A 25,924-nucleotide genomic window follows, 5' to 3' on the forward strand; every position below is an offset into this window, starting at 1 on the left:
GAGATAGTGGATGCATTGGTTGTGATCTTCCAGAATTCCCTACATTCTAGAACTGGATTGGAAGCTGGCAAATGTATCCCTGCTATTCAAGAAAGGAGGGAGAGAAAACAAGGAACTATAGGCCAGTTAGCCTAACATCAGTAGTAGGGAAAATGCTAGAATCTATTATTAAGGACGTAGTAACGGCACTTAGAAAGTCATAATATGATTAGGCAGAGTCAACACTGTTTTATGAAAGGGAAACTGTTTGACAAGTCTGAGTTTTTTGAGAGTTTAACTAGCAAGATAGATAAGAGGGAACCAGTGGATGTAATATATTTGGATTTTCAAAAGGCGTTCGATAAGGTGCCACACAAGAGGTTGTTACATAAGATTAGGGCTCATGGGAGTAAGGGTCACATATTATCATGGATTGAGGATTGGTTAACGGACAGAAAACAAAGAGTAGGAATAAACGGGTCATTTTCAGGTTAGCAGGCTGTAACTAGTGGGGTGCCACAAGGATCAGTGCTTGGACCTCAGCTATTTACAATCTATATTGATGACTTAGATGAGGGGACCGAGTACAATGTATCTGTTTGCTGACAATACAAAGCCAGGTGGGAAGTAAGCTGTGAGGAGGACACAAAGAGGCTGCAAAGGGATGTGAACAGGTTAAGTGAGTGGTCAAGAAGGTGGCAGATGGCGTAAGATGTGGGGAAATTATCCACTTTGTAGGAAAAATAGAATAGCAGAATATTTTTTAAAAGGTGAGAGTCTAAGAAATGTTGGTATTCAGAGGAATTTGGGTGTCCCTGTACACAAATCACAAAGTTATCAGGTACAGCAAGCAATTAGGAAAGCAAATGGTATGTTAGCCTTTATTGCAAGGGGGTTGCAGTATAAGAGTAAGGAAGTCTTGCTGCAATTATATAGGGCCTTAGCGAGACCACACCTGGGACTACTGTGTACAATTTTGGTCTCCTTACCTAAGGAAGGATATACTTGCCTTAGAAGATTCACTAGATTGATTCCTGGGATGAGAGGGGTGCCCTGTGAGGACAGATTGAGTAGAATGGGCCTATATTTTCTGGAGTTTAGAAGAATGAGAGGTGATCTCATTGAAATGTATAAAATTCTTACCTCAGGGTAGATGCTGAGAGGTTGTCTCCCCTGGCTGGTGAGTCTAGAACTAGGGGTCATAGTCTCAGGATAAGAGGTTGGCCATTTTGGACAGAGATGAGGAAACATTTCTTCACTCAGAGGGTTGCGAATCTTTGGAACTCTCTACCCCAGAGGGCTGTGGATGCTCAGTTGTTGAGTATATTCAAGACTGAGATCGATAGATTTTTGGACATTAAGGGAATCAAGGGATATGGGGATCGGGCGGGAAAGTGGAGTTGAGAAGATCATCAGCCATAATCTTATTGAATGGTGGAGCAGGCTTGAGGGGCTGTATGGCCTACTCCTGCTCCTATTATGTTCTTATGATTCCATCCCTTTCCCTGTACACTATCAGGCTGAACCAGACTGTTCGGAATCTCGGTGTCCTATTCGACCCCAAGCTGAGCTTCTGACTCCATATCCTTTCCATCACAAAGACCACATACTTTCACCTCGGTAACATCTCCTGCCTCCACTCCTACCTCAGCCTTTGTCATCTCTAGACTTAACCATTCCACTGTTCTCCTGCCTCCCATCCGTCAACCTTCAATAACTTAAGCTCATCCAAAACTTTGCTGCCTTTATTCTATCCTGCACCAAATCCTACTCAGCCCTCCCCTGTCCTCGCTGACCTACATTAATTCCCGGTGTGCCAACACCTCAAATTTAATATTCTCATCCTCATGTTTAAAACCCTTCGTGGTCTTGTGCCTCCCACTCTTTGAAACCTCCTCCAGCCCTGTAGTCCTTCCCCGCCTCAGAACTCTAACTCTGGCCTCTTGTGTATCTCCCCCTTTGCTGGGTGATACCTTCGACCACCGAGGTCCCGTGCTCTGCAATTCCTTCCCTAAACCCCTCTGCCTCTCTACCTCCCTCTCCTCGACCCTCTACTCCTTTAAGATCCTCGTTAGACCAAGCGTTTGGTCATCCCCTTTGGCTTGTTGTCTATTTTGTCTGATCATGCCTCTGTGAAGCCTCTTGGGAAGTTTTTGTATGTTAATGGCTATGTAAGTACAAGTTGCTGCAACCCATGCAGTTTTGTATTTAACTGGTGTCTTAAGATTAGTTGCTAGGGAGAGCTATCTGCCAGACCTGTCCCTTTCTTACGTTGATGGGAGCTTCCTGCTGTATGTTGATGCCCAATATTTCTTCTCAATGTTAACTGATGCTCAAAATATCATTTGTAGCCATGAAGAAGTCCAGTCACTTTGTTGACCAAGCTGGAGGTGTGAGGTATTTGAGCCAAAGTTGATAGGATTTCCTATACAGAATAAAAATTTCCTCTTTTTGTTCTGTATAGGATTTAACTGAAATTTTCCATTAATTAAAGTAGCTTTGCACATTGAGATGCTTAATGTCCCGCCAGTTGAGTGAACCCCTAAAGGGGGAGGAGATGTAATGCAGCAATTATCCTCAGTGACCCATGTTTTAATTACAGTATCATTCCTAAATATTTTGACTAGTAACTGCTATGTTGATTCCCTGCAGGGATTACTTATTGACTGGTTTGGCAATGGTGAAATTCATAGAATCTTACAGCACAGAAGGAAGCCATTCGGCCCATTGTGCCTGTGCCGGCTTATTCAGTTCCCTTCTGAAAGTTATTATTGAATCTGTATCCACCACCATCTCCGCCTTCTCTCTTTATAAGAACATAAGAAATAGGAGCAGGAGTAGGCCATCCGGCCCCTCGAGCCTGCTCTGCCATTCAATAAGATCATGGCTGATCTTCTACCTCAATGCCATTTTCCTACACCATCCCCATAATCCCTTGATGCCTTTAATATCTAGAAATCTATCGATCTCTGTTTTGAATGTACTCAATGACTGAGCCTCTACAGCCCTCTGGAGTAGAGAATTCCAAAGGTTCATCACCCTCAGAAGAAATTTCTCCTCATCTCAGTCCTAAATGGCCTACCCCTTATTCTGAGACTGACCCCTGGTTCTAGACTCCCCAGCCAGGGGAAACATCCTCCTTGCATCTACCCTGTCAAGCCCTGTAAGAATTTTGTATGTTTCAGTGAGATCACCTCTCATTCTTTTAAACTCGAGAGAATACAGGCCTAGTCTACTCAATCTCTCCTCATACGACAATCTGCCATCCCAGGAATCAGTCTGTGGTGAGCCTTTGTTGCACTCCCTCTATGGCAAGTAGACAAGGTAAGGAGACCAAAATTGTACAAAATACTCCAGGTGCGGTCTCACCAAGGCCCTGTATAATTGCAGTAAGACATTTTTACTCTTGTACTCAAATCCTCTTGTAATAAAGGCCAACATGCCATTTGCCTTCCTAATTGCTTGCCGCACTTGCATTTTAGCTTTCAGTGACTCGTACAAGGACACCCAGGTCTCTTTGAACATCAACATTTCCCAATCTCTCTCCATTTAAAAAGTACTTTGCATTTCTGTTTTTCCTACCAAGTGGATAACTTCACATTTTTCCACATTATATTCCATCTGCCATGTTCTTGCCCACTCACTTAGCCTGTCTATAGCCCCTTGAAGCCTCACAACTCACATTCCCACCTAGTTTTGTGTTATCAGCAAACTTGGAAATATTACATTTGGTCCCCTCATCCAAATCATTGATATATATTGTGAATAGCTGGGGTCTAAACACCGATCCCTGCGGTACCCCACTAGTCACAGTCTGCCAACCTGAAAAAGACCCGTTTATTCCTACTCTCTGTTTTCTGTCTGTTAACCAATTCTCAATCCATACCAGTATATTACCCCCAATTTCATGTGCTCTAACTTTGTTCACCAACCTCCTGTGTGGGACCTTAACAAAAGCCTTCTGAAAATCCAAATACACCACATGCACTGGTTCCTTCTTATCTATTCTACTAGTTACATCCTCAAAGAACTCCCGTAGGTTTGTCAAACATGATTTCCCTTTTATAAATCCATGTTGACTGCCAAATCCTATTATTTTCTAAGTGTCCTGTTATCACATCCTTTATAGTAGGTCCTAGCATTTTCTCTACTACTGATGTCAGGTTTGTCGTTACCTCCTTTCTTAAATAGTGGGGTTTGCCACCCTCCAATCTGCAGGAACTGTTCCAGAATCTATAGAATTTTGGAAAATGACAACCAATGCATCCACTATCTCTATAGCCACCTCTTTCAAAACCCTGGGATGTAGATCATCAGGTCCTTGGGATTTATCAACTCTCAGTCCCATTAATTTCTCTAGTACTATTTTTTTTAACTAATACTGATTTCTTTCAGTTCCTCATTTTCGCCAGACCCTTGGTTCTCTAGTTTTTCTGGGAGGTTTTTTGTGTCGTCTTCTGTGAAGGCAGACACAAAGTATTTGTTTAATTTCTCTGCCATTTCCTTATTCCCCATTATAAATTCTCCCGTCTGTGGCTGTAAGGGACCCACATTTGCCTTCACCAGTCTTTTCCGTTTTACATACCTAGTTTTTATGTTTACTCTCCTATTCTATTTTCCCTTTCTTTATCAATTTCTTGGTCCTCCTTTGCTGAATTCTAAAATGCTCCCAATTCTCAGGCTTACTCCCCCCACTTCCAGGCAGTGCATTCCAGATCATAACTCGCTGTGTAAAAAAAATTCTCCTCATCTCTTCTTTGGTTCTTTCGCCAATTCCCTTGAATCTGTGTCCTGTTACCCAACCCTTCTGCCACTGGAAACAGTTTCTCCTTATTTACTCTATCAAAACTCTTCATGATTTTGAACACCTCTATCAAATCTCCCCATAGCCTTCAGTGTTCTAAGGAGAACAACCCCAGTTTCTCTAGTCTCTCCGCATAACTGAAGTCCCGCATCCCTGGTACCATTCTGGTAAATCTTTTCTGCACCCTCTCTAAGGCATTTATTTTTTTTGTTTCAGAATCGAAAGAGGCCTTAAACCTGAAGGATGCCGAGCTGAAGATGCTACTGGTGAGCTTAAAGGAGAGGAGCGGCACCAAAGAGATCATTCTTTCACTGGAGCGCTGGATTTGTGATGAGACCACTGGGCTGGAATCTCAGATTGCAGACATCATGAAGGATAAAGAAGCCTTCCAGTCACTGGTGCAGGGATTGGACCATTTCCGCTCCGAAAAAGCTGTGGAACAGGCTATCATTCGGTATGTGATGGAGCGCTGACATAACTTGGTCAGTTGTAGCGTGGCCCAAAACAGAGTAAAGCTCCCTCTACTCTGGCCTAACAAAGTGTCTCTGCTCCAACCCCAGAAGGGTGCCTCCTCTTTGCATTAGTGTCAGTTTTTCCAACCACAGTTTTACCACAGCAATAATCTGTTTAGCCTCTTTACTATTGCTAAAGGTGGGTTTATTGCCACCATGAAGCAGGTTGATAGTCCCCAAACTCATTTCTGATAGAACCCTTACAGCCGAGAGACATTCATCCTCCTTGCCTGGGCAGGATTTCAAATGTGAAAGAAGACAGTGTGCTAGGCCACTGCCCACTCAATAAACTTCACTTCGCCCTCTCAAAGTGTACGTATAAATCATTTGCTCTCTGATAGTTAAACTGTACCTGAAGGTTGCTCTGTTAAGTCAGAGAAACAAATCTACATCCCTCCATTTATGATGGAGCTTGTGAATACCCTGACACTCTGTGCCACTTTGGTGTGAAATGTGACAAATGCCCAACTTCTAGGACATTTCAATGGCTAACAGTAGAAGGGAGAATGGAGTGGACGAGCTGCAAGGGTTACTTGTGCAACCTGGAGAACCAATCCTGTGAAATTCACCAGTAAATTGGAGTTTTCAGAGTCCTGGCTAAGAGCACTGACTTCTTTGAATTTAATTTTTGTATGTGCTTATTTTCCCCACTTCTGTAAGTGCCGACTCTTAACTGGGTTGCAGTCCTATAGATGGCAGCAGCCTTCCAGTTCATCACCCATTTGTGAGCGTCCAACCAACCAGTGTCAGCATTCACACGCGCACCTTACAGCAGCCACTGGATAGTGATGTGGAGTGAGGGCCCTTGTAGCTGACTTTTTGTCTGCATTTCCACCCTAGCCTCGGAGTGTTGCGATCCATTGCAGCACCTCAAATGCTGCCCTAGGTGAGATCAGCTAACTCAGCATAGGCTGGGAATTGATTTTGGAATCTTCTGATCTGAGAGATTTATCACCACCTCACATAATGGATTTGCCAGCTAACCTATGGAGGAAGCTAAAAGGCAGACTTTGATTCAAAATTGAGGTTCTCGCCAATTCATCAATCCCAGTAAATGTGGAGACTAGTAATCGAAATGCTGCCTCTTTTTGATGGGGACTGGTGCAGTCTCAGAAGGTCATTCCTGAATAACTTCTTCTGTTTGGGGTCTTTTTTTAGAATTCTGAGCAAGTTTTTGGATAATTATCTGGAAGATCTGTTGCCCTGGCATGAAAGTATTGAACCATGTTTGTCATCCATGACAGCCTACAGTAATGACAGAGAGGTATGATGGAAATGTGTTTTTTTTATTAATACTGCTGTAGTCACTGCTCCTCTTGTTCCACCTAAGCTACAAATGCTGTAAACTATATGCTTTTCTTTTGTTTGTATCCTCACTGTGCTGAGATCAGGATTCATTACACTGTCTCTAAGTCCCTCGCTTTTTCCCAGGTATCTACCAACAGTGGGACTCCTTACCTTTCATTCTTTCCTTCCTGCTATAATAAATAGGCTTTTAAAACTCAAACTTGGCACCAGCTTATCACCATTTGACTTCATCTTCTCTCCTCTCTCCTCTTTTCAAACTTGGCATTGCCTTGCTTTGTGCGTTTGGCCCTTTATCCAGATTTTTTAATTTTATAAAAGCCTGATGCCCGTGTGGGTACCAGTGAGATGCTAGGAAAGATCATTTGGTATCATAGCAACATAAAATTCAATGGTCAACACAGCTACCACAGTCTCAGTATAGGAAGATATAGTTGAGATACAAGATGGGCTAAAAATTGATAGAGAGTACTTGAAAGGCTGGCTGTACTTAAAGTAGATAAGTCACCCGGTCCGGATGGGATGCATCCTAGGTTGCTGAGGGAAGGAAGAGTGGAAATTGCGGAGGTACTGGCTATAATCTTCCATCATTCTTAGATACTGGGATGGTACCAGAGGACTGGAGAATTGTAAATGTTACACTCTTGTTCAAAAAAGGGTGTAAGGATAAACCCAGCAACTATAGGCCAGTCAGTTTAACCTCAGTGGTGGGGAAACTTTTAGAAATGATAATCTGGGACAGAATTAACACTCACTTGGACGAGGGTGGATTGATTAGGGAAAGCCAGCACGGATTTGTTAAAGGCAAATTGTGTTTAACTAAACTGATTGAGTTTTTTGATGCGGTAACAGAGAGGGTAGATGAGGGTAATGCTGTTGATGTGGAGTATATGGACTTTCAAAAGGCATTTGATAAAGTGCTGCACGGTAGGCTTATCAAGATTGCGGCCCATGGAAAAAAGGGGGCAGTAGCAACATGGATACAAAATTGGCTAAGTGACAGGGAACAGAGAATAGTGGTGAATGGTTGTTTTTGGGACTGGAGGGAGGTGTCCAGTGGTGTTCCCCAGGGGTCAGTGTTGGGACCACTGCTTTTCTTGATATATATTAATGACTTGGTATTGGGTGTATAGCGCACAATTTCAAAATTTGCAGATGACACAAAACTTGGAATTGTAGTAAACAGTGAGGAGGATAGTGATAGACTTTAAGAGGATATAGATAGGCTGGTGGAATGGGCGGACATGAGGCAGATTAAATTTAATGCAGAAAATGCGAAGTGATAGCGAAGTGATACATTTGGTAGGAAGAACGAGGAGAGGCAATATAAACTAGAGGGCATAATTCTAAAAGGGGTACAGGAACACAGAGATCTGGGGGTAAATATGCACAAATCGTTGAAGATGGCAGGGCAGATTGAGAAAGTGGTTAAAAAAGCTTATGGGATCCTGGGTTTATAAATAGAGGCATAGAGGAAAAAAGTATGGACGTCATGGTGAACCTTTATAAAACACTCACTCGACTACAACTGGAGTGTTGTGTCCAGTTCTAGGCACCGCACTTCAGGAAAGATGTGAAGGCCTTAAAAAGGGTGCAGTGGAGATTTACTAGAATGGTTCCAGGGACGAGGGACTTTAGTTACGTGGATAGACTGAAGAAGTGGTTCTCCTTGGAACAGAGACGTTTGCGAGGAGATTTGATAGTGGTATTCAAAGATCCAGACAGAGTAGATAGAGAGAAACTGTTCCCATTGGCGGAAGGGTCAAGGACCAGAGGACATAGATTTAAGGCGATTGGCAAAAGAACCAAAGGTGACATGAGGAAAAACTTTTTTACACAGCGAGTGGTTGTGATCTGGAATGCACTGCCCGATGGGGTGGTGGAGGCAGATTCAATCATGGCCTTCAAAAGGGCACTGGATAAGTACTTGAAAGGAAAAAATTTGCATGGCTACGGGGAAAGGGCAGGGGAGTGGGACTAGCTGGATTGCTCTTGCATAGAGCCGGCGTGGACTCGATGGGCTGAATGGCCTCCTTCCATGATGTAACCTTTCTATGATTCCATGATTCTTGCACACTCTTACTGACATTCAACTATTAGTTACACTCTCTGTTACTGAGTCAATTCAACTGCTAATAGCACTATTACTGAGCTAATTCAACTGTTAGTTCCACTGTCTATTCGTCAATTCAACTAGTAGTAACGCCCTCTATTACTGAGTCTGCTTTCCTTAGAGAGCGATCACTGGACAATGCAATTCTTTGTCGTTTTGGTTGAATGATACCAGAAAACTGTAGGAATCTGTCAACCTGTGCACTGGTGGTAGAACAGCTGTAGTATTTTGTATTTGCTTCTACCTGCATATTCATGATCTTACTATAACTGGCTATAGGTGTGCTCTTCAGGGGTTTTCTGTTCATATAATGGGAACAATAGACTGGGTGGTTTATGTGTATATTTTTGGACACTAAGGGAATCAAGGGCTATCTCATTGAAACATATAAGATTCTGAGAGGGCTTGACAGGGTAGATGCTGAGAGGCTGTTTCCCCTGGCTCGAGAATCTAGAACGAGGGGACACCGTCTCAGGGTAAGGGATCGGCCACTTAGGACTGAGATGAGGAGAAATTTCTTCACTGAGGGTTATGAATGTTTGGAATTGTCTACACCAGAGGGCTGCGGATGTTCAATCATTGAGTATGTTCAAGGCTGAGATCGATAGATTTTTGGACTCTAGGGGAATCAAGGGATATGGAGATCGGGCAGGAAAGTGGAGATGATTTTGAAGAGCCATGATCTTACTGAATGGCAGAGCAGGCTCGAGGGGCCATATGCCCTACTCCTGCTCCTATTTCTTATGTTCTTATATCCAATAGTTTATGCTTCCCATAAATGATGACTGACAAATACCTTTTTAATGACCCATTAATTTCATATAAGACACATGCCTTAAACCATGCCAACCTTAATAGCCATCGTGTCATTGGTAATACCATGTGCAAGTCCACATTTGATCAAATGCTACGCTACCTTGGTAAAACCTCACCCTCAAGCCCTGGCTTCAAACTTCCACAGTTTAAAATGTGCGAGACTGTACCAGTAGAATTTCTTTGCAGGCTGACCTGTGAGCAGTTCCAACACCCCACCACCCCCCCCCCCCCCCTCCCCCCCAGTTTTAGCCCTTTTGCTCCCCTCCTGCCCTGAAAATGCCGAGGTACAGTTCCACTATGGTGGCAGACACCCTCCCGTGTGTACCTAGTTCTTCATGTTTGAGTCCGGAGAGTGAGCATCATTAGGCTTTTTACTTGTGGGAAGTCAGCGCTGTTGAATCCCAATCTGCTTTTTTATCCCCATATCTCTTGAAGATGCTGACTCTTGCTTGATATTGTGGATGCTACCATACCCAAATGGCCATTCAGCCACGTGTTGGCTTTGACAGTGTCACCAGGCCCTTCAAGCCTCATTTGACAACGTCCAAATACATGCCCTTTCCAGCATAGATATTTGGGAGTGGAAACTCTGCCTAATATCTTTTTTTTGCTCTTCTATACTTTCTGGGTGTAGTCCGTCAGTGGCAGTGGCCTGGTTGAAATTGGTTAATTCACTGCAGTCTGGGAGTTGAATTGTAGATCTTCCTGGTCAGTTTGCCTCGATCACACTGGGCAATGCATTGAGGCACAGAGGGAGCTGCTAACTTGGTTTATAACCTTCCCAGTTACAGGTAATTGAAATGTTGACTAAAGTCACTTTTTATTCTCTCTGCCTTCAGGTACTGCAGGATTTCATCAGGTTTCTGCACAGGCTAGCAACTGTGAACAAGGATTATGCAGTAGTTATGTGTCGGCTTGGGTCAAAGGAGACTCTGTCAAAGGCACTGGACAAACACAGTTCAGCTTTACTGCTGGCCGCAGAGCTCCGAGATCTGGTCAGTGACTGTGAAAAGTACGCCAGCCTGTACAAGAAAATGACCACCAGTATCCTGGCTGGATGTATACAGGTGAGTAGGTTTGTTCTCTTCTGCTTTCCTTTCAATTTATTTTCTCCCATCCTCCCATAAAAGCATTGACTCATATATTGGAGGACACTTCCACAAGCGCAGGCTGCTCCTCCAGTACCTTGTCCAGGTAGTTATTTTTCAGGCGTGGGTCTAGGTAATGTGTTGACTAGTTACTCGACCAGGCAGTCGAGGCTGATCCTCTCCTCGCCTGATATCTGACCGGGGTCTCCAAAGTGGATTAGTGGATAGTAAATCAGCACTGGGGAAAAATTGCTATTTTTTTTCTTTCTTTCCCCAGCTCAGTCTGAGACCCTGCTCCCACCCTGGCTGAGGTGAGCTAACTCAGCACAGACCAGTGTTTGAACCTGGGACTTTTCTGGAGTATGTGACTCAGTACCATGTCAGGTGGTGCAATCACCCACTAAGACATCCGTGGAGGAGGTACATCAGTTCACTGGAATGCATGAATCTTAATGCACTCTGCCCTAAGGAGCTGAATGTACCTCTTACTCTATACTGATGCCTTCTGTTCCATCCATAAACAGCATTCCATGTAAAGCCCTCAAGATGGACTTGTGTTTACCACAGAAACTCAGTCTTGTGCTTTTAATACTTTTCTCTGGATTTCTACAACATTGGCTAAAAATAAAGAATTAAAACCACTTTTTCCAACAAAAATGTTGCGATCCTCTCAGCTGGGAGTTAATGGCAGTTATTGTTCTTTAGTGGTCTGTTTGAGAGAAGCAAGAATATATTCCCTGCCCCCCACCCCCCCCCTCCCCATACAATGTTTTTATCCTGAACTGAGCAGAGAGGCAATCCTTTGACTAATTTTCTTCCCTGCTGAGGCCAATTATAACTCAAATATTGACCTGGCAAATATCAGCTAACTTACCCAGACTTGGGATTGAGACTGAGACCATCTGGTCTGTACGTTTTGGCGTTACACTAGAGCAGTGTTAAGCATGTGTGAGTGAAGAAGAAGCTTCTGAAGAACCTGGTCACTGCTGAAGACATTGTTCATGTTCTTCCCTCCCTTCCAGCCAAATGGATTTGCTGTTGAGAGTTTTAAGATTATGGAGGTGTTTGCTTAACTTGTGATCATGACAGTCTATGGAAAGAAACAGGACTGATGGGATGAATGGGCTTTTCTCATTCTGCATTTATTTGATTTTATTTTTCAACTCCCACTTGCAGATGGTTTTGGGGCAAATTGAGGAGCATAGACGCAGCCATCAGCCAATCAATATCCCTTTCTTTGATGTATTCCTGAGGAACCTCTGTCAAGGTCTGTCCGAACGGCTCAATGATAACAGACTGAATCACGGCAAGTTTAAATTATGTGTGGGGCTAAAAGAGAGCATCTCTTTTTTACTTTAATTTCTTGCTGAAATGAAGATACTCAAGTATAATCCCAGTATTGCTTTTCTACTTCTCTGATAGCAATAAGTGTGCGTAGTTAAACTTCATTGTAACAAACTGTTTTCACAATCCATGTAATCCTAGAATTAAATTCCATGGAGCTCAAATTGCGATTGGATGGTTTTATAGCGAGCACTGTCTCATAACTCAGGCTTTAAACTAAATAGAGGGGGGAGAGCTTAGGTGAGGCGAAGTTTAGATTGATAAAGAGAAAAGGCAAGGAAGTAGAACAGGAAAGTGATGGGGGTAATGATAAATAGAGTGCGTCAGGAAGGGGCAGAGTGTACAAACATATAAGAGTGCACTAGCAAATGGGGCCGGGGTAGGAAAGAATGGTAAAAAGACAAAATTAAAGGTTCTTTATCTGAATGTGCGCAGCATTCGTAATAAGATAGATGAATTGACGGCACAAATAGAAACAAATGGGTATGATCTTGTGGCCATTACAGAGACGTGGTTGCAAGGTGACCAAGGTTGGGAGCTAAATATTCAGGGTTATTTAACATTTCGGAAGGATAGGAAAAAAGGTAAGGGTGGTGGGGTAGCTCCGTTAATAAAGGATGAAATTGCTATAATAGTGAGAAATGATCTTGGCTCAGAAGATCAAGATGTCGAATCAATTTGGGTGGAGGTAAGAAATAGCAAGGGAAAGAAATCACTGGTGGGGGTAGTATATAGGCCCCCTAACAGTAGCTACACTGTCGGGCAAAATATAAATCAGGAAATAAGGGGGGCTTGTAAAAAAGGTAATGCAATAATCATGGGTGATTTTAACTTTCACATCGATTGGACAAATCAAATGGGCAAAAATAGCCCTGAGGAGGAGTTCATGGAGTGTATTAGGGACTGTTTCTTAGACCAATACGTCGGGGAACCAACCAGGGAACAGGCCATTTTGGATCTGGTAATGGGTAACGAAACAGGATTCATTAATGATCTCAAAGTAAAAGGATCCCTTGGGAAGCAGTGATCATAACATGATAGAATTTCACATCCAGTTTGAGACCGAGGATCCTGGGTCTGAAACTACTACATTAAACTTAAATAAGGGCAATTATAAAGGATTGAGGGCGAAATTGGCTAAAGTGGACTGGGTAAACAGATTAGATGGTATGATGGTGGATAAGCAGTGGCAAACATTTAAAAAGATATTTTATGTCTCGCAACAAAAATATATCCCTGTGAGGAGGAAAGACTCCACAAAAAGGGTGAACCAACCATGGCTAACTAAGGAAGTCAAGGATGGTATCAGGTTAAAAGAAAAAGCATACAACATGGCAAAAATTACTGGTAAGCCTGAAGATTGGGAAAACTTTAAAAACAAGCAAAGGATGACACAGAATAATAGAGGGAGAAAATAAATTATGAGAGTAAACTAGCAAGAAATATAAAAACTGACAGTAAAAGCTTCTACAAGTATATAAAAAGGAAGAGGGTAGCTAAAGTAAACATTGGTCCTGTAGAGGATGAGACTGGGGAAATAATAATGGAAAACAAGGAAATGGCAGAGGAATTGAACAGATATTTTGTATCTGTCTTCACAGTAGAAGACACTAATAATATACCAATAATAGTAGAAAATCAAGGGGCAAAGGGGAGGGAGGAACTAAAAACAATCACTATCACTCGAGAAAAAGTACTAGGTAAACTAATGGGACTAAAGGCTGACAAGTCCCCTGGACCTGATGGCTTGCATCCAAGGGTCTTAAAGGAGGTGGCTACAGAGATAGTGGATGCATTGGTTGTAACCTTCCAGAATTCACTAGATTCTGGAAAGATCCCAGCGGATTGGAAAACCGCAAACAGAAGAGACAGAAAGCAGGTAACTATAGACCAGTTAGCCTAACGTCTGTCATTGGGAAAATGCTAGAATCCATTATTAAGGAAGTAGTAGCAGGATATTTGGAGACTCATAATACAATACAGATGCGTATTAGATTTTGAGACTGGTCAGATGGATTGCAGAGCCTTACCTAGCCTTGTATCTTCCAATATTCCTATTCATAGAAGATACTGAAATTCTTTGATAACATTTTCAGTTTATGAAGGTTACTTTGTGAACATAGAATCAGAAAATTTACAGCACAGCAGGAGGCCATTCAGCCCATTGTGTCTGCGCCGACTGAGAAACGAGCCACCCAGCCTAATCCCACTTTCCTGCATTTGGTCCATAGCCCTGCAGGTCATGGCTCATTTGAATTACATATATGATAGTAAGCAGCTATACAAGATATAACATTGCTAGTCACTGATAGATTTTCAATTTGTTGCTTGGAAACCAGAAAATAGATAATATAACTGTTAATGTTTCATAGATCTTGGGATTAATTTCTGCTTGAAGTATTTCGCTATCCAGCTCACGTTGCTAAATACAGGAAAGTTGTCTTGGTCTGTGTGTAGCTGCGAGTCCTTCGATGAGGATCTGTTTTAAATTTGACAGGGTGGTGGCTGCTTTGAAATAGTGTTTAAAGTTTGATTATTTTTGAATATTTGAACCAGGTTGGAAAGATTGGGGAACTGGGTAGCAGAATGGATGAGAATTTAGCTGGAACCAGGGTGTAAATCTAACTGGGTAATGGGATAAAAGTTTTCCCTCTAATGGGTTTATGATCCCACTTGAGATGATTTTGGGGCATTCTGAACCTAGTAAAGTCTGCAGTGTAAAATTGCCCGTAATTTGGCTGTTATTATCACGAACATGAGAAAACTTCCTTCAAATCAGGGAACTGTAAAACGCCCAGCAGTACATTTAAAGGTCTATTATAGATCTGTCACTAGTGTTACAGTTACGGATTTTTCACTAGTGGTGGTAGTGACATTGTGAATTAAGTGTAACACTCCAATGTATTGCCACGTGTAGAGCATATTGGCTTAGCTGTGATAATTGTTGTGGAGTATTGGTACCAACATGCTCAATCCAAGTGACAACTCCTGGTTATATTTGGGATATTTATTTTTAGAATGTTTTAGATTCTAATCCTGCTGAGATGTTCTATAGGTTGTTTCCCTGGCTGGTGGTTACTCTAGATCTATATATACATATATATTCCTTCCTTCTTGCTGTTCATCATTCCATAGGTTCCAGTGTGGAGCTGAAAGAGGACAAGTGTTGGGAGAAGGTGGAGGTGTCCTCCAATCATCACAGAGCGAGCAAGCTGACGGACAAGAACACTAAAACGTACTGGGAATCAAATGGCAGCACGGGGTCCCATTACATTAACATCTACATGCACAAAGGGGTGGTCATCAGGTACGTGTGGAGGGATTCAAACTAGAGCTCTTTCCCATTATGAGCCACTCAGACTCTATTAGCCGGGACTGTATATATAGTACAATGATGCTGTTACACCAGCACTTTTAAAGTATATTTTTCCTCTGCAATTCTCCTCTCTCTCTTCCCCCCCCCCCCACCCCTGAAAGTGGTGTGATCCCATGCTGCTCTTCAGCACTTTGTGGCTATTCTTTTGTGAACCTAGACAATGAGGATTGACAGACTATAATAATGTAAAACTAGTAAGTGTTGCATATTAGACAAAAAAAAATGGGCATCTCCAGATATAATGAAGGGAACAGAATTAACGCAAGGAGATTTGCAAAGGGACCTGGGAGGAGTCCTTTGTGTTGTGACAATATGGAGCAGCGATTAATAAACCAAGTGGAATGTTAGAATACCTAGCCCGAACAGTAAAGTATAAACCTGCTAAGGCTTTATGACGCACTGGTCATACCTCACTTAGACTTATGTTTACAATTTTTGATCTCACTGCCATAAAAATGATCCCAAGTAAAAAGGGGATGAGCCATAAGGAAACGCTAGATAATCAAAAGTTCTTTTGCCAATAGAGAAGGTGGTTAAGGGGGACCTCATTGGGATGTATAAAATATTCGATGATATAAATAGTATTAGGTGGTTTAGATAACGTGAACCTAGAATATTATCTCCAGGTAAGTCAGACTTGTAGGACCAGAAGAGACAAATTTAAGTTAATGAAAAGTACATTTCAAATGGTATTGAGAAAAAAAAAGACTTTACTCAAAAGGTAAAAACATTTGGGATCATCTACCAGGTAATGTAATAGATTCCAGTATTTTCAAGGGATTCAAAATGTAGTTAATTGCTAGGCTTGGTGAGTTGAAGTGCCAAAACACTAGAACTTCAGAGGGTTCACTGACTTTTTCTTTTCCGTAGTCCTGTCTTCAGTGTTATTCATGCACTTTCCAAAAGAGGCCACTTGATAGCGATCAGGAGCAGGAATCATGGCGAATACTTTTCTTCCCCTCGGGAGCACAGGCAACCACATTACTGGAAAGATGTGATTGCACTAGAGAGGGTACAAAGGAGATTTACGAGGACGTTGCCAGACTGGAGAATTTTAGCTGTGAGGAAAGATTGGATAGGCTGGGGTTGTTCTCTTTGGAACAGAGGAGGCTAAGGGGAGATGTAGCTGAGATGTATAAAATTGAAGGGCCTAGATAGAGTGGATAGGAAGGACCTATTTCCCTCAGCAGAGAAGTCAATAACCAGGGGGCATAGATTTAAAGTAATTGATAGAAGGATTAGAGGGGAGCTGAGGAGAAATTTTTTCACCCAGAGGGTGGTGGAGGTCTAGAACTCACTGCCTGAAAGGGTGATAGAGGCAGAAACCCTTAACTCATTTAAAAAGTACTTGGATATGCACTTGAAGTGCCGTAACCTACAAGGCTACGGATCAAGTGCTGGAAAGTGGGATTAGGCATGAAAGCTCTTTTTTGGCCGAATGGCCTCCTTCTGTGCTGTAAATTTCTATGATTCTGTTCTTTGCTGAGGGCACCCTAACTAGTACTGCTGACTTAGCTGAGGTCATCTAACTCGGTACGTACCGATGTAAACCCGGAATCTTATTAACCTGAATGAACATTTAATTTTTCAGCCCTAGAAACTAGGAATTGACAAGTGCTTTGGCGTTACCTGTTTGTGACGAAATGCTAATCTGGCTGGATTTAAGAGTCGAATCCCGTGGCATTGCACATGGGTAGTTATGACCAAGTGTTGTCTTCAGGCCTAGCAGGGTATAAGGATCAGAGGATGATTGGACCCAAACAAAGGAAGGATTGGGTGAGAGGGTCTGGAGGGCGGGGAGGGAGAAAGTACCTCAGTGGGAAGGAGGGATGTTGGAAAAGTACCTCAGCATGGTGGGGGATGGAGAGAGGACAGCCTTTGGGGTGGGTGGGAGGAGGTGTTGGAAAAGTACCTCAATAGGGTGTGGGGGTTGGAACAGTACCTTGGTTTGGAGGGTCCTGATTTTTGGGATGGTAAAGTTCTGTTAAAGTTTGAAAGAGTCCTGTTTTTTTTTTGAAGTGATGCTGATTCCTGGCCTGTACTGGCAAGATTTCTTCATTCCTGAACAGGCACTGATTTCTCCAGGTTTGTTCCTGAGATGTGATGTTACTAACGTTAGCAAAGCTTAGCATTGAAAACAATCATCGCACTGCCACTTACAGGGGTATAATATATTGCAGGTATATTTGGACACTTTTACAATAGTATTTCCCATGGGACCTGGTTGACATAGGAGTTTTCAATGCATTTTGAAATAGAATGTTGCAAGCCACCTACTATTTTTTGATATATAATACATGTAAGAATCCAGCCCCTTGAATTTCTCTGATGTGAAATTTCTGAAATATCCAAATTGAACAATTTTTCTTTATTCGTTCATGGGATTTGGGTGTCGCTGGCGAGGCCGGCATTTATTGCCCATCCCGAATTGCCCTTGAGAAGATGGCGGTGTGCCGCCTTCTTGCACCGCTGTAGTCCGTGTGGTGAAGGTTCTCCCACAGTGCTGTTAGGTAGGGAGTTCCAGGATTTTGACCCAGCGACGATGAAGGCATGGCGATATATTTCCAAGTCGGGATGGTGTGTGACTTGGAGCGGAATGAGCTAGTGGTGGTGTTCCCATGCGCCTGCTGCCCTTGTCCTTCTAGTGGTAGAGGTCGCGGGTTTGGGAGGTGCTGTTAAAGAAGCCTTGGCGAGCTGCTGCAGTGCATCCTGTAGATGGTACTCACTGCAGCCACGCTGCGCCGGTGGTGAAGGGAGTGACTGTTTAGGGTGGTGGATGTGGTGCCAATCAAATGGGCTGCCTCGTCCTGGATGGTGCCGAACTTCGAGTGTTGTTGGAGCTGCACTCATCCGGGCAAGTGGAGAGTATTCCATCACACTCCCAACTTGTGCCTTGTAGATGGTGGAAAGGCTTTGTGGAGTTGGGAGGTGAGTCACTCGCCGCAGAATACCCAGCCTCTGACCTGCTCTCGTAGCCACAGTATTTATATGGCTGGTCCAGTTAAGTTTCTGGTCAATGGTGACCCCCATGATGTTGATGGTGGGGGATTCGGCGATGGTAATACCATTGAATGTCAAGGGGAGGTGGTTAGACTCTCTCTAGTTGGAGATGGTCATTGTCTGTCACTTATCTGGCACTAATAAGAACATAAGAAATAGGAGCAGGAGTAGTCCAATCGGCCCCTCGAGCCTGCTCCGCCATTCAATAAGATCATGGCTGATCTGATCCTAACCTCAAATCAAAAGAACACAAGAAGTAGGAGCAGGACCCGGCCACTCAGCCCCTGGGCCCGCTCCGCCACCCATAGGACCTTGACCGATCCGAACTCAGCTTCATGTCCAATTTCCTGCCCGCTCCCCGTAACCCCTAATTCCCTTTACTTCTAGGAAACTGCCTATTTCTGTTTTAAATTTATTTAATGATGTAGCTTCCACAGCTTCCTGGGGCAGCAAATTCCATAGACCTACTACCTTCTGAGTGAAGAAGTTTCTCCTCAACTCAGTTATGAAAGAGCAGCCCCTTATTCTAAGATTATGCCCCCTAGTTTTAGTTTCACCCATCCTTGGGAACATCCTTACCGCATCCACCCAATCAAGCCCCTTCACAATCTTATGTTTCAATAAGATCGCCTCTCATTCTTCTGAACTCCAATGAGTAGAGTCCCAATCTACTCAACCTCTCCTCATATGTCCGCCCCCTCATCCCCGGGATTAACCGAGTGAACCTTCTTTGTACTGCCTCGAGAGCAAGTATGTCTTTTCTTAAGTATGAAGACCTAAACTGTATGCAGTATTCCAGGTGCGGTCTCACCAATACTTTACATAACTGCAGCAATACCTCCCTGTTTTTATATTCTATCCCCCTCGCAATAAACGCCAACATTCCGTTGGCCTTCTTGATCACCTGCTGCACCTGCATACTAACTTTTTGATTTTCTTGCACTAGGACCCCCAGATCCCTTTGTACTGCAGTACTTTCCAGTTTCTCGCCATTAAGATAATAACTTGCTCTCTGAATTTTCCTGCCAAAGTGCATAACCTCACATTTTCCAATATTGTATTGCATCTGCCAAATCTCCGCCCACTCACCCAGCCTGTCTATATCCCCTTGTAGGTTTTTTATGTCCTCACTCTCTACTTTCCCTCCCATCTTTGTATCATCTTCAAACTTTGATATGTTACACTCGGTCCCCTCCTCCAAATCGTTAATATAGATTGTAAAGAGTTGGGGACCCAGCACCGAACACTGCGGAACACCACTGGCTACTGGTTGCCAGTCCGAGAATGAACCATTTCTCCCAACTCTCTGCTTCCTGTTAGATAACCAATCCTCCACCCATGCCAGAATATTACCCCCAATCCAGTGATTCTTTATCTTGAGCAATAATCTTTTATGTGGCACCTTGTCGAATGCCTTCTGGAAGTCTAAATACACTACGTCCACTGGTTCCCCTTTATCCACCTGTACGTTATGTCCTAAAAGAACTCAAGCAAATTTGTCAGACATGACTTCCCCTTCGAAAAGCCATGCTGACTTTGTCCTATTAAATTATGTTTATCCAAATGTTCCGCTACTGTCTCCTTAATAATAGACTCCAAAATTTTACCCACCACAGATGTTAGGCTAACTGGTCTATAATTTCCAGCCTTCTGCCTACTACCCTTTTTAAATAAGGGTGTTACATTAGCAGTTTTCCAATCTGCCGGGACCTTTGCTGAGTCCAGAGAATTTTGGAAAATTATTACCAAAGCATCCACAATCCCTACTGCCACTTCCCTCAAGACCCGAGGATGTAAGCCATCACGTCCAGGGGATTTATCCGCTTTGAGTCCCATTATTTTACTGAGTACCAATTCCTTAGTGATTTTAATCGTATTTAGCTCCTCCCCCCCCCCCCCCCCCCTCCCCCCAGAGCCCCCTGTTTGTCCAGTGTTGGGATATTCTTAGTATCCTCTACCGTAAAGACTGAAACAAAATATTTGTTCAGCACTTTTGTCATCTCCATGTTTCCCACCATTAATTTCCCGGTCTCATCCTCTAAGGGACCTACGTTTGCCCTAGCCACCCTTGTTCTTTTTATATAACTGTAGAAACTAATGTTACTTGCCACTTATCAGCCCAAGCCTGGATGTTGTCTGGGTCTTGCTGCATGCGGGCATGGACTGCATCATTATCTGAGGGGTTGCGAATGGAACTGAACACTGTGCAATCATCAGCGAATATCTCCATTTCTGACCTTATGATGGAGGGAAGGTCATTGATGAAGCAGCTGAAGATGGTTGGGCCGAGGACACTGCCCTGAGGAACTCCTGCAGCAATGTCCTGGGGGCTGAGATGATTGGCCTCCAACAACCACCACCATCTTCCTTTGTGCTGGGTGTGACTCCAGCCACTGGAGAATTTTCCCCCTGATTCCCATTGACTTCAATTTTACGAGGGCTCCTTGATGCCACACTCGGTCAAATGCTGCCTTGACATCAAGGGCAGTCACTCTCACCTCTGGAATTCAGCTCTTTGTCCATGTTTGGACCAAGGCAGTAATGAGGTCTGGAGACAAGTGGTCCTGGCAGAACCCAAACTGAGCATCAGTGAGCAGGATATTGGTGTCAATGACACCTTCCATCACTTTACTGATGATTGAGAGTAGACTGATGGGACGGTAATTGGCCGGATTGGATTTGTCCTGCTTTTTGTGGACAGGACATACCTGGGCAATTTTTCACATTGTCGGGTAGATGCTAGTGTTGTAGCTGTACTGGAACAGTTTGGCTAGAGGCACGGCTAGTTCTGGAGCACAAGTCTTCAGCACTACAGCCGGGATGTTGTCGGGGCCCATAGCCTTTGTTGTATCCAGTGCACTCAGCTGTTTCTTGATATCACGTAGAGTGAATCGAATTGGCTGAAGACTGGCTTCTGTGATGGTGGGGATATCGGGAGGCGGCCGAGATGGATCATCCACTCCGCACTTCTGGCTGAAGATGGTTGCAAACGCTTCAGCCTTGTCTCTTTTGCACTCATGTGCTGGACTCTGTTTTCATTGAGGATGGGGATGTTTACAGAGCCTCGTCCTCCCGTTAGTTGTTTAATTGTCCACCACCATTCACGACTGGATGTGGCAGGACTGCAGAGCTTTGATCTGATCTGTTGGTTGTGGAATCGCTTAGTTCTGTCTATAGCATGTTGCTTCTGCTATTTAGCATACATGTAGTCCTGTGTTGTAGCTTCACCAGGTTGGTACCTCATTTTTCGGTATGCATGGTGCTGCTCCTGGCATGCTCTTCTACACTCCTCATTGAACCAGGATTGATCCCCTGGCTTGTTGGTAATGGTTGAGTGAGGAATATGCTGGGCCACGAGGTTACAGATTGTGCTGGAATACAATTCTGCTGCTGCTAATGGCCCACAGCGCCTCATGGATGCCCAGTTTTGAGCTGCTAGATCTGTTCTGAATCTATCACATTTAGTACGGTGGTAGTGCCACACAACACGTTGGATGGTGTCCTCAGTGTGAAGATGGGACTTTGTCTCCACAAGGACTGTGTGGTGATCACTCCCACCAATACTGTCATGGACAGATGCATTTGCGACAGTTAGTTTGGTGAGGACGAGGTCAAGTCGGTTTTTCCCTCGTGTTGGTTCTCTCACCACCTGCCGCAGGCCTAGTCTGCAAGCTATGTCCTTCAGGACTCGGCCAGCTCGGCCAGTAGTGGTGCTACCGAGCCACTCTTCGTGGTGGACATTGAAATCTCCCACCCAGAGTACATTCTGTGCCCTTGCTATCCTCAGTGCTTCCTCTAAGTGGTGCTCACCGTGGAGGAGGACTGATTCATCAGCTGAGGGACGACGGTAGGTGGTAATCAGCAGGAGGTTTCCTTGCGCATATTTGACCTGATGGCATGATATTTCATGGGGTCCAGAGTCAATGTTGAGGATTCCCAGGGCCACTCCCTCCTGACTGTATATCATTGTACCGCCACCTCTGGTGGGTCTATCCTGCCAGTGGGACAGGACATACCCAGGGATGGTGATGGAAGAGTCTGGGTCGTTAGCTGAAAGGTATGATTCTGTAAGTATGGCTATGTCAGGCTGTTGCTTGACTAGTTGTGGGACAACTCTCCCAATTTTGGCACAAGTCTCCGGTTGTTAGTGAGGAGGACTCTGCAGGGTCGACTGGGCTTGGTTTGCCTTTGTCATGTCCGGTGCCTAGTGGTCCGATGCTGGGGGGTCCGTTCGGTTTTATTCTTATGATGTCTTTTTGTAGCGAGATTGTACAACTGAGTAGCTTGCTAGGCCATTTTAGAGGGCAATTAAGAATCAACCGCATTGCTGTGGGTCTGGAGTCACATATAGGCCAGACCGGGTAAGGGCGGCAGGTTTCCTTCCCTTAAGGACATTAGTGAACCAGATGGGTTTTTACGACAATCCAGTAGTTTCATGGCCACTATTACTGATACTAGTTTTTTTTTATTCCAGATTTTATTTAATTAATTGAATTTAAATTCCCCAGCTGCCGTGACTCCGGATTATTAGTCCAGGCCTCTGGATTACTAGTTCAGTAACAACCACTATGCTACCGTACCCATTAGAGTGGAAAATGAGGATCCCCCTCTTCTTCCCCCACAAAATAACATCAATTAGTCAATATGTGACATCAGACTACTTGTGCAGTATAAACCGATGCAGAAGTAGCCACATGTTACATACATATTTGGTACAAAATGTTTTCTAACTGCAGTTGCAGTCTGCTGATGAGTGGCCTTTTATTATCTCACGGGATCCAAGGTGAGGTAGCCAATTGGATACAAAATTGGATTGACGACAGAAGACAGAGGGTGGTTGTTTTTCAAACTGGAGGCCTGTGACCAGCGGTGTGCCTCAGGGATCGGTGCTGGGTCCGCTGTTGTTTGTTACTTATATTAATGATTTGGATGAGAATTTAGGAGGCATGGTTAGTAAGTTTGCAGATGACACCAAGATTGGTGGCATTGTGGACAGTGAAGAAGGTTATCTAGGATTGCAACGGGATCTTGATAAATTGGGCCAGTGGGCCGATGAATGGCAGATGGAGTTTAATTTAGATAAATGTGAGGTGATGCATTTTGGTAGATCGAATCGGGCCAGGACCTACTCTGTTAATGGTAGGGCGTTGGGGAGAGTTATAGAACAAAGAGATCTAGGAGTACAGGTTCATAGCTCCTTGAACGTGGAGTCACAGGTGGATAGGGTGGTGAAGAAGGCATTCAGCATGCTTGGTTTTATTGGTCAGAACATTGAATACAGGAGTTGGGATGTCTTGTTGAAGTTGTACAAGACATTAGTAAGGCCACACTTGGAATACTGTGTACAGTTCTGGTCACCCTATTATCGAAAGGATATTATTAAACTAGAAAGAGTGCAGAAAAGATTTACTAGGATGCTACCGGGACTTGATGGTTTGACTTATAGGGAGAGGTTGGATAGACTGAGACTTTTTTCCCTGGCGAGTAGGAGGTTTAGGAGTGATCTTATAGAAGTCTATAAAATAATGAGGGGCATAGATAGTCAAATTCTTTTCCCAAAGGTAGGGGAGTCTATAACGAGGGGGCATAGATTTAAGGTGAGAGGGGAGAGATACAAAAGGGTCCAGAGGGGCAATTTTTTCACTCAAAGGGTGGTGAGTGTCTGGAACGAGCTGCCAGAGGCAGTAGTAGAGGCGGGTACAATTTTGTCTTTTAAAAAGCATTTGGACAGTTACATGGGTAAGATGGGTTTAGAGGGATATGGGCCAAGTGCAGGCAATTGGGACTAGCTTAGTGGTATAAACTGGGCGACATGGACATGTTGGGCCGAAGGGCCTGTTTCCATGTTGTAAACTTCTATGATTCTATGTGTTACAGACAACTGACCTTGGTGGTTGCAAGTGAGGACTCCAGTTACATGCCAGCACGTGTTGTGGTGATGGGAGGGGATGATCCCAGTAACATCAACACAGAACTAAACACAGTGAGTCACTAAAACCAACTCTCTCCAATCAGTAAGACCAAACCTGATCAATCCTGTGATCTAGTTACAGCTTCCAATACAAAAACACTTTTACAGTTTGTTCAGTGAACTCTAAATTCTTCTGTGGTTTCTTGTGTTTTCTTTCTTTTGATTTTTTTTATATACTTGGCATTTAAAAAGGCACAATTATTTTTACAGATGTTGATTAGCAGAAGTGCAGATTTGAAAAGCTGGAAAATACTCAAAGGGTTAATTTTGATGTTTCCTGCTCTTCAGCTTTTACACACACACAAAGAGGCAGTCATCCTCTTGGGAAATCCATGGAACGAGTTCAACATTGCTTAATTTGATTCTATCACATTGTTTCTGTGGTTTTAGTTTCCTTTTTTGAAGCTTCTTTGGTGTTAACTTTCAATTTGGGGATGTGGTTTATTATTTTTCACATTACGTTTCTGGCTTGCATTTTCCAATGATGCATTGGCACAGATCCCCAAAGTCTGCGGACACAGGATTCTTTCCATGAAATTTCCCAAAAGAAAGAAGTAGACTTCTGACTGATGTCCTTGCAATTCGTAGTGTGGGCCTAGCGCAAGAGTCTGGTGTCTCGTCTTCAGACTGGTAGGAGGCAGTCTGTTCCTCAGCATTATTGCCAACTTTGGTAGGCACTCCCTGTGCTGTGAATCACTGATGTCAGGGGCTTACCTACTGCCAGATCACCATTGATTGAGGGCAGTGGCAGTAACAAGACTCAAGTATTGAGCCCTTCAAACCCTCTAGCTCTGACTAGAAGAGCCATGTGATCTCTTTGGCTCGGGACTGATTAATGTAGATAATTACAGTGTGTCACAGCCTATTTGTTTTCCAGACTGGATCTGGTGATCCTCCTCATGGTTCTCTTTGATTGTGCTATCCCTATGTGGAATACCACAAAACTCGTTTGAAAATTGGCCAAAATCTAGCTGTTGGCCATTTACATATGTGAGCCGAGACAGTTAGTGTTAGCAGGCTGTATGACCGTGGAAAGCATCACAGCCGAGCCCAATGATGTCCTCACCCAACCTCCATAAATGCATTTTCTAGCGGGGGTCACTGAATAACAATTGAACCATAGCTTATTTTGCCCTCCCTAACATGATGTGTTGATGCTAATTGTAGTGCCCTGACCACCACTATTTGAATCTGCAATGTTTGGCTCCATATGTCATTAGAAAAACCCACTGAGCCATTGAGTGAAGCTTTCCTTACCTTTTCATAATCACTTCCTCCCAGGTCACCATCCATTTCAGAGGTTGCATTGTGGGGAAAAATTGGCCCATTTTCAGAGGGCATTTCATCGGTTCGAGATCGGAAACTCTGAAGATTGACATGGTCACATCATAAGTGTGACCAGGCCAATCTTTGTGATTTGCCAATGTTGAACTAACATTATTACATGATGTGGAGATGCCGGTGATGGACTGGGGTTGACAAATGTAAGGAATCTTACAACACCAGGTTATAGTCCAACAGTTTTATTTGAAAATAAATAATTTTCAAATAAAACTGTTGGACTATAATCTGGTGTTGTAAGATTCCTTACGTGTTAACATTATTACAGTCAGAGA

At 43.6% G+C, this 25,924-nt stretch overlaps 1 protein-coding gene across 3 annotated transcripts in view; it reads left to right on the forward strand.

The window, feature by feature from the left end:
• LOC137322123 (cullin-9) overlaps positions 1 to 25,924 on the forward strand; it is a 344,721-nt gene that overhangs the window by 137,019 nt on the left and 181,778 nt on the right. For 2 of the 3 annotated variants that reach the window (XR_010962966.1, XM_067985222.1), the window contains exons 11-16: positions 5,000 to 5,237; positions 6,454 to 6,559; positions 10,369 to 10,596; positions 11,794 to 11,923; positions 15,097 to 15,268; positions 24,215 to 24,320. Coding sequence is in view for 2 of the 3 variants with exons in the window: in XM_067985222.1 (XP_067841323.1) it covers positions 5,000 to 5,237; positions 6,454 to 6,559; positions 10,369 to 10,596; positions 11,794 to 11,923; positions 15,097 to 15,268; positions 24,215 to 24,320 (980 nt within the window). In the remaining variant the exon portion in view is untranslated. The remainder of the gene's footprint in view (positions 1 to 4,999; positions 5,238 to 6,453; positions 6,560 to 10,368; positions 10,597 to 11,793; positions 11,924 to 15,096; positions 15,269 to 24,214; positions 24,321 to 25,924) is intronic. The other variant, XM_067985223.1, reaches the window with a different exon arrangement.

The sequence above is a fragment of the Heptranchias perlo genome, chromosome 5 (assembly GCF_035084215.1).
Source record: "Heptranchias perlo isolate sHepPer1 chromosome 5, sHepPer1.hap1, whole genome shotgun sequence".
Classification (NCBI taxonomy): Eukaryota; Metazoa; Chordata; class Chondrichthyes; order Hexanchiformes; family Hexanchidae; genus Heptranchias; species Heptranchias perlo.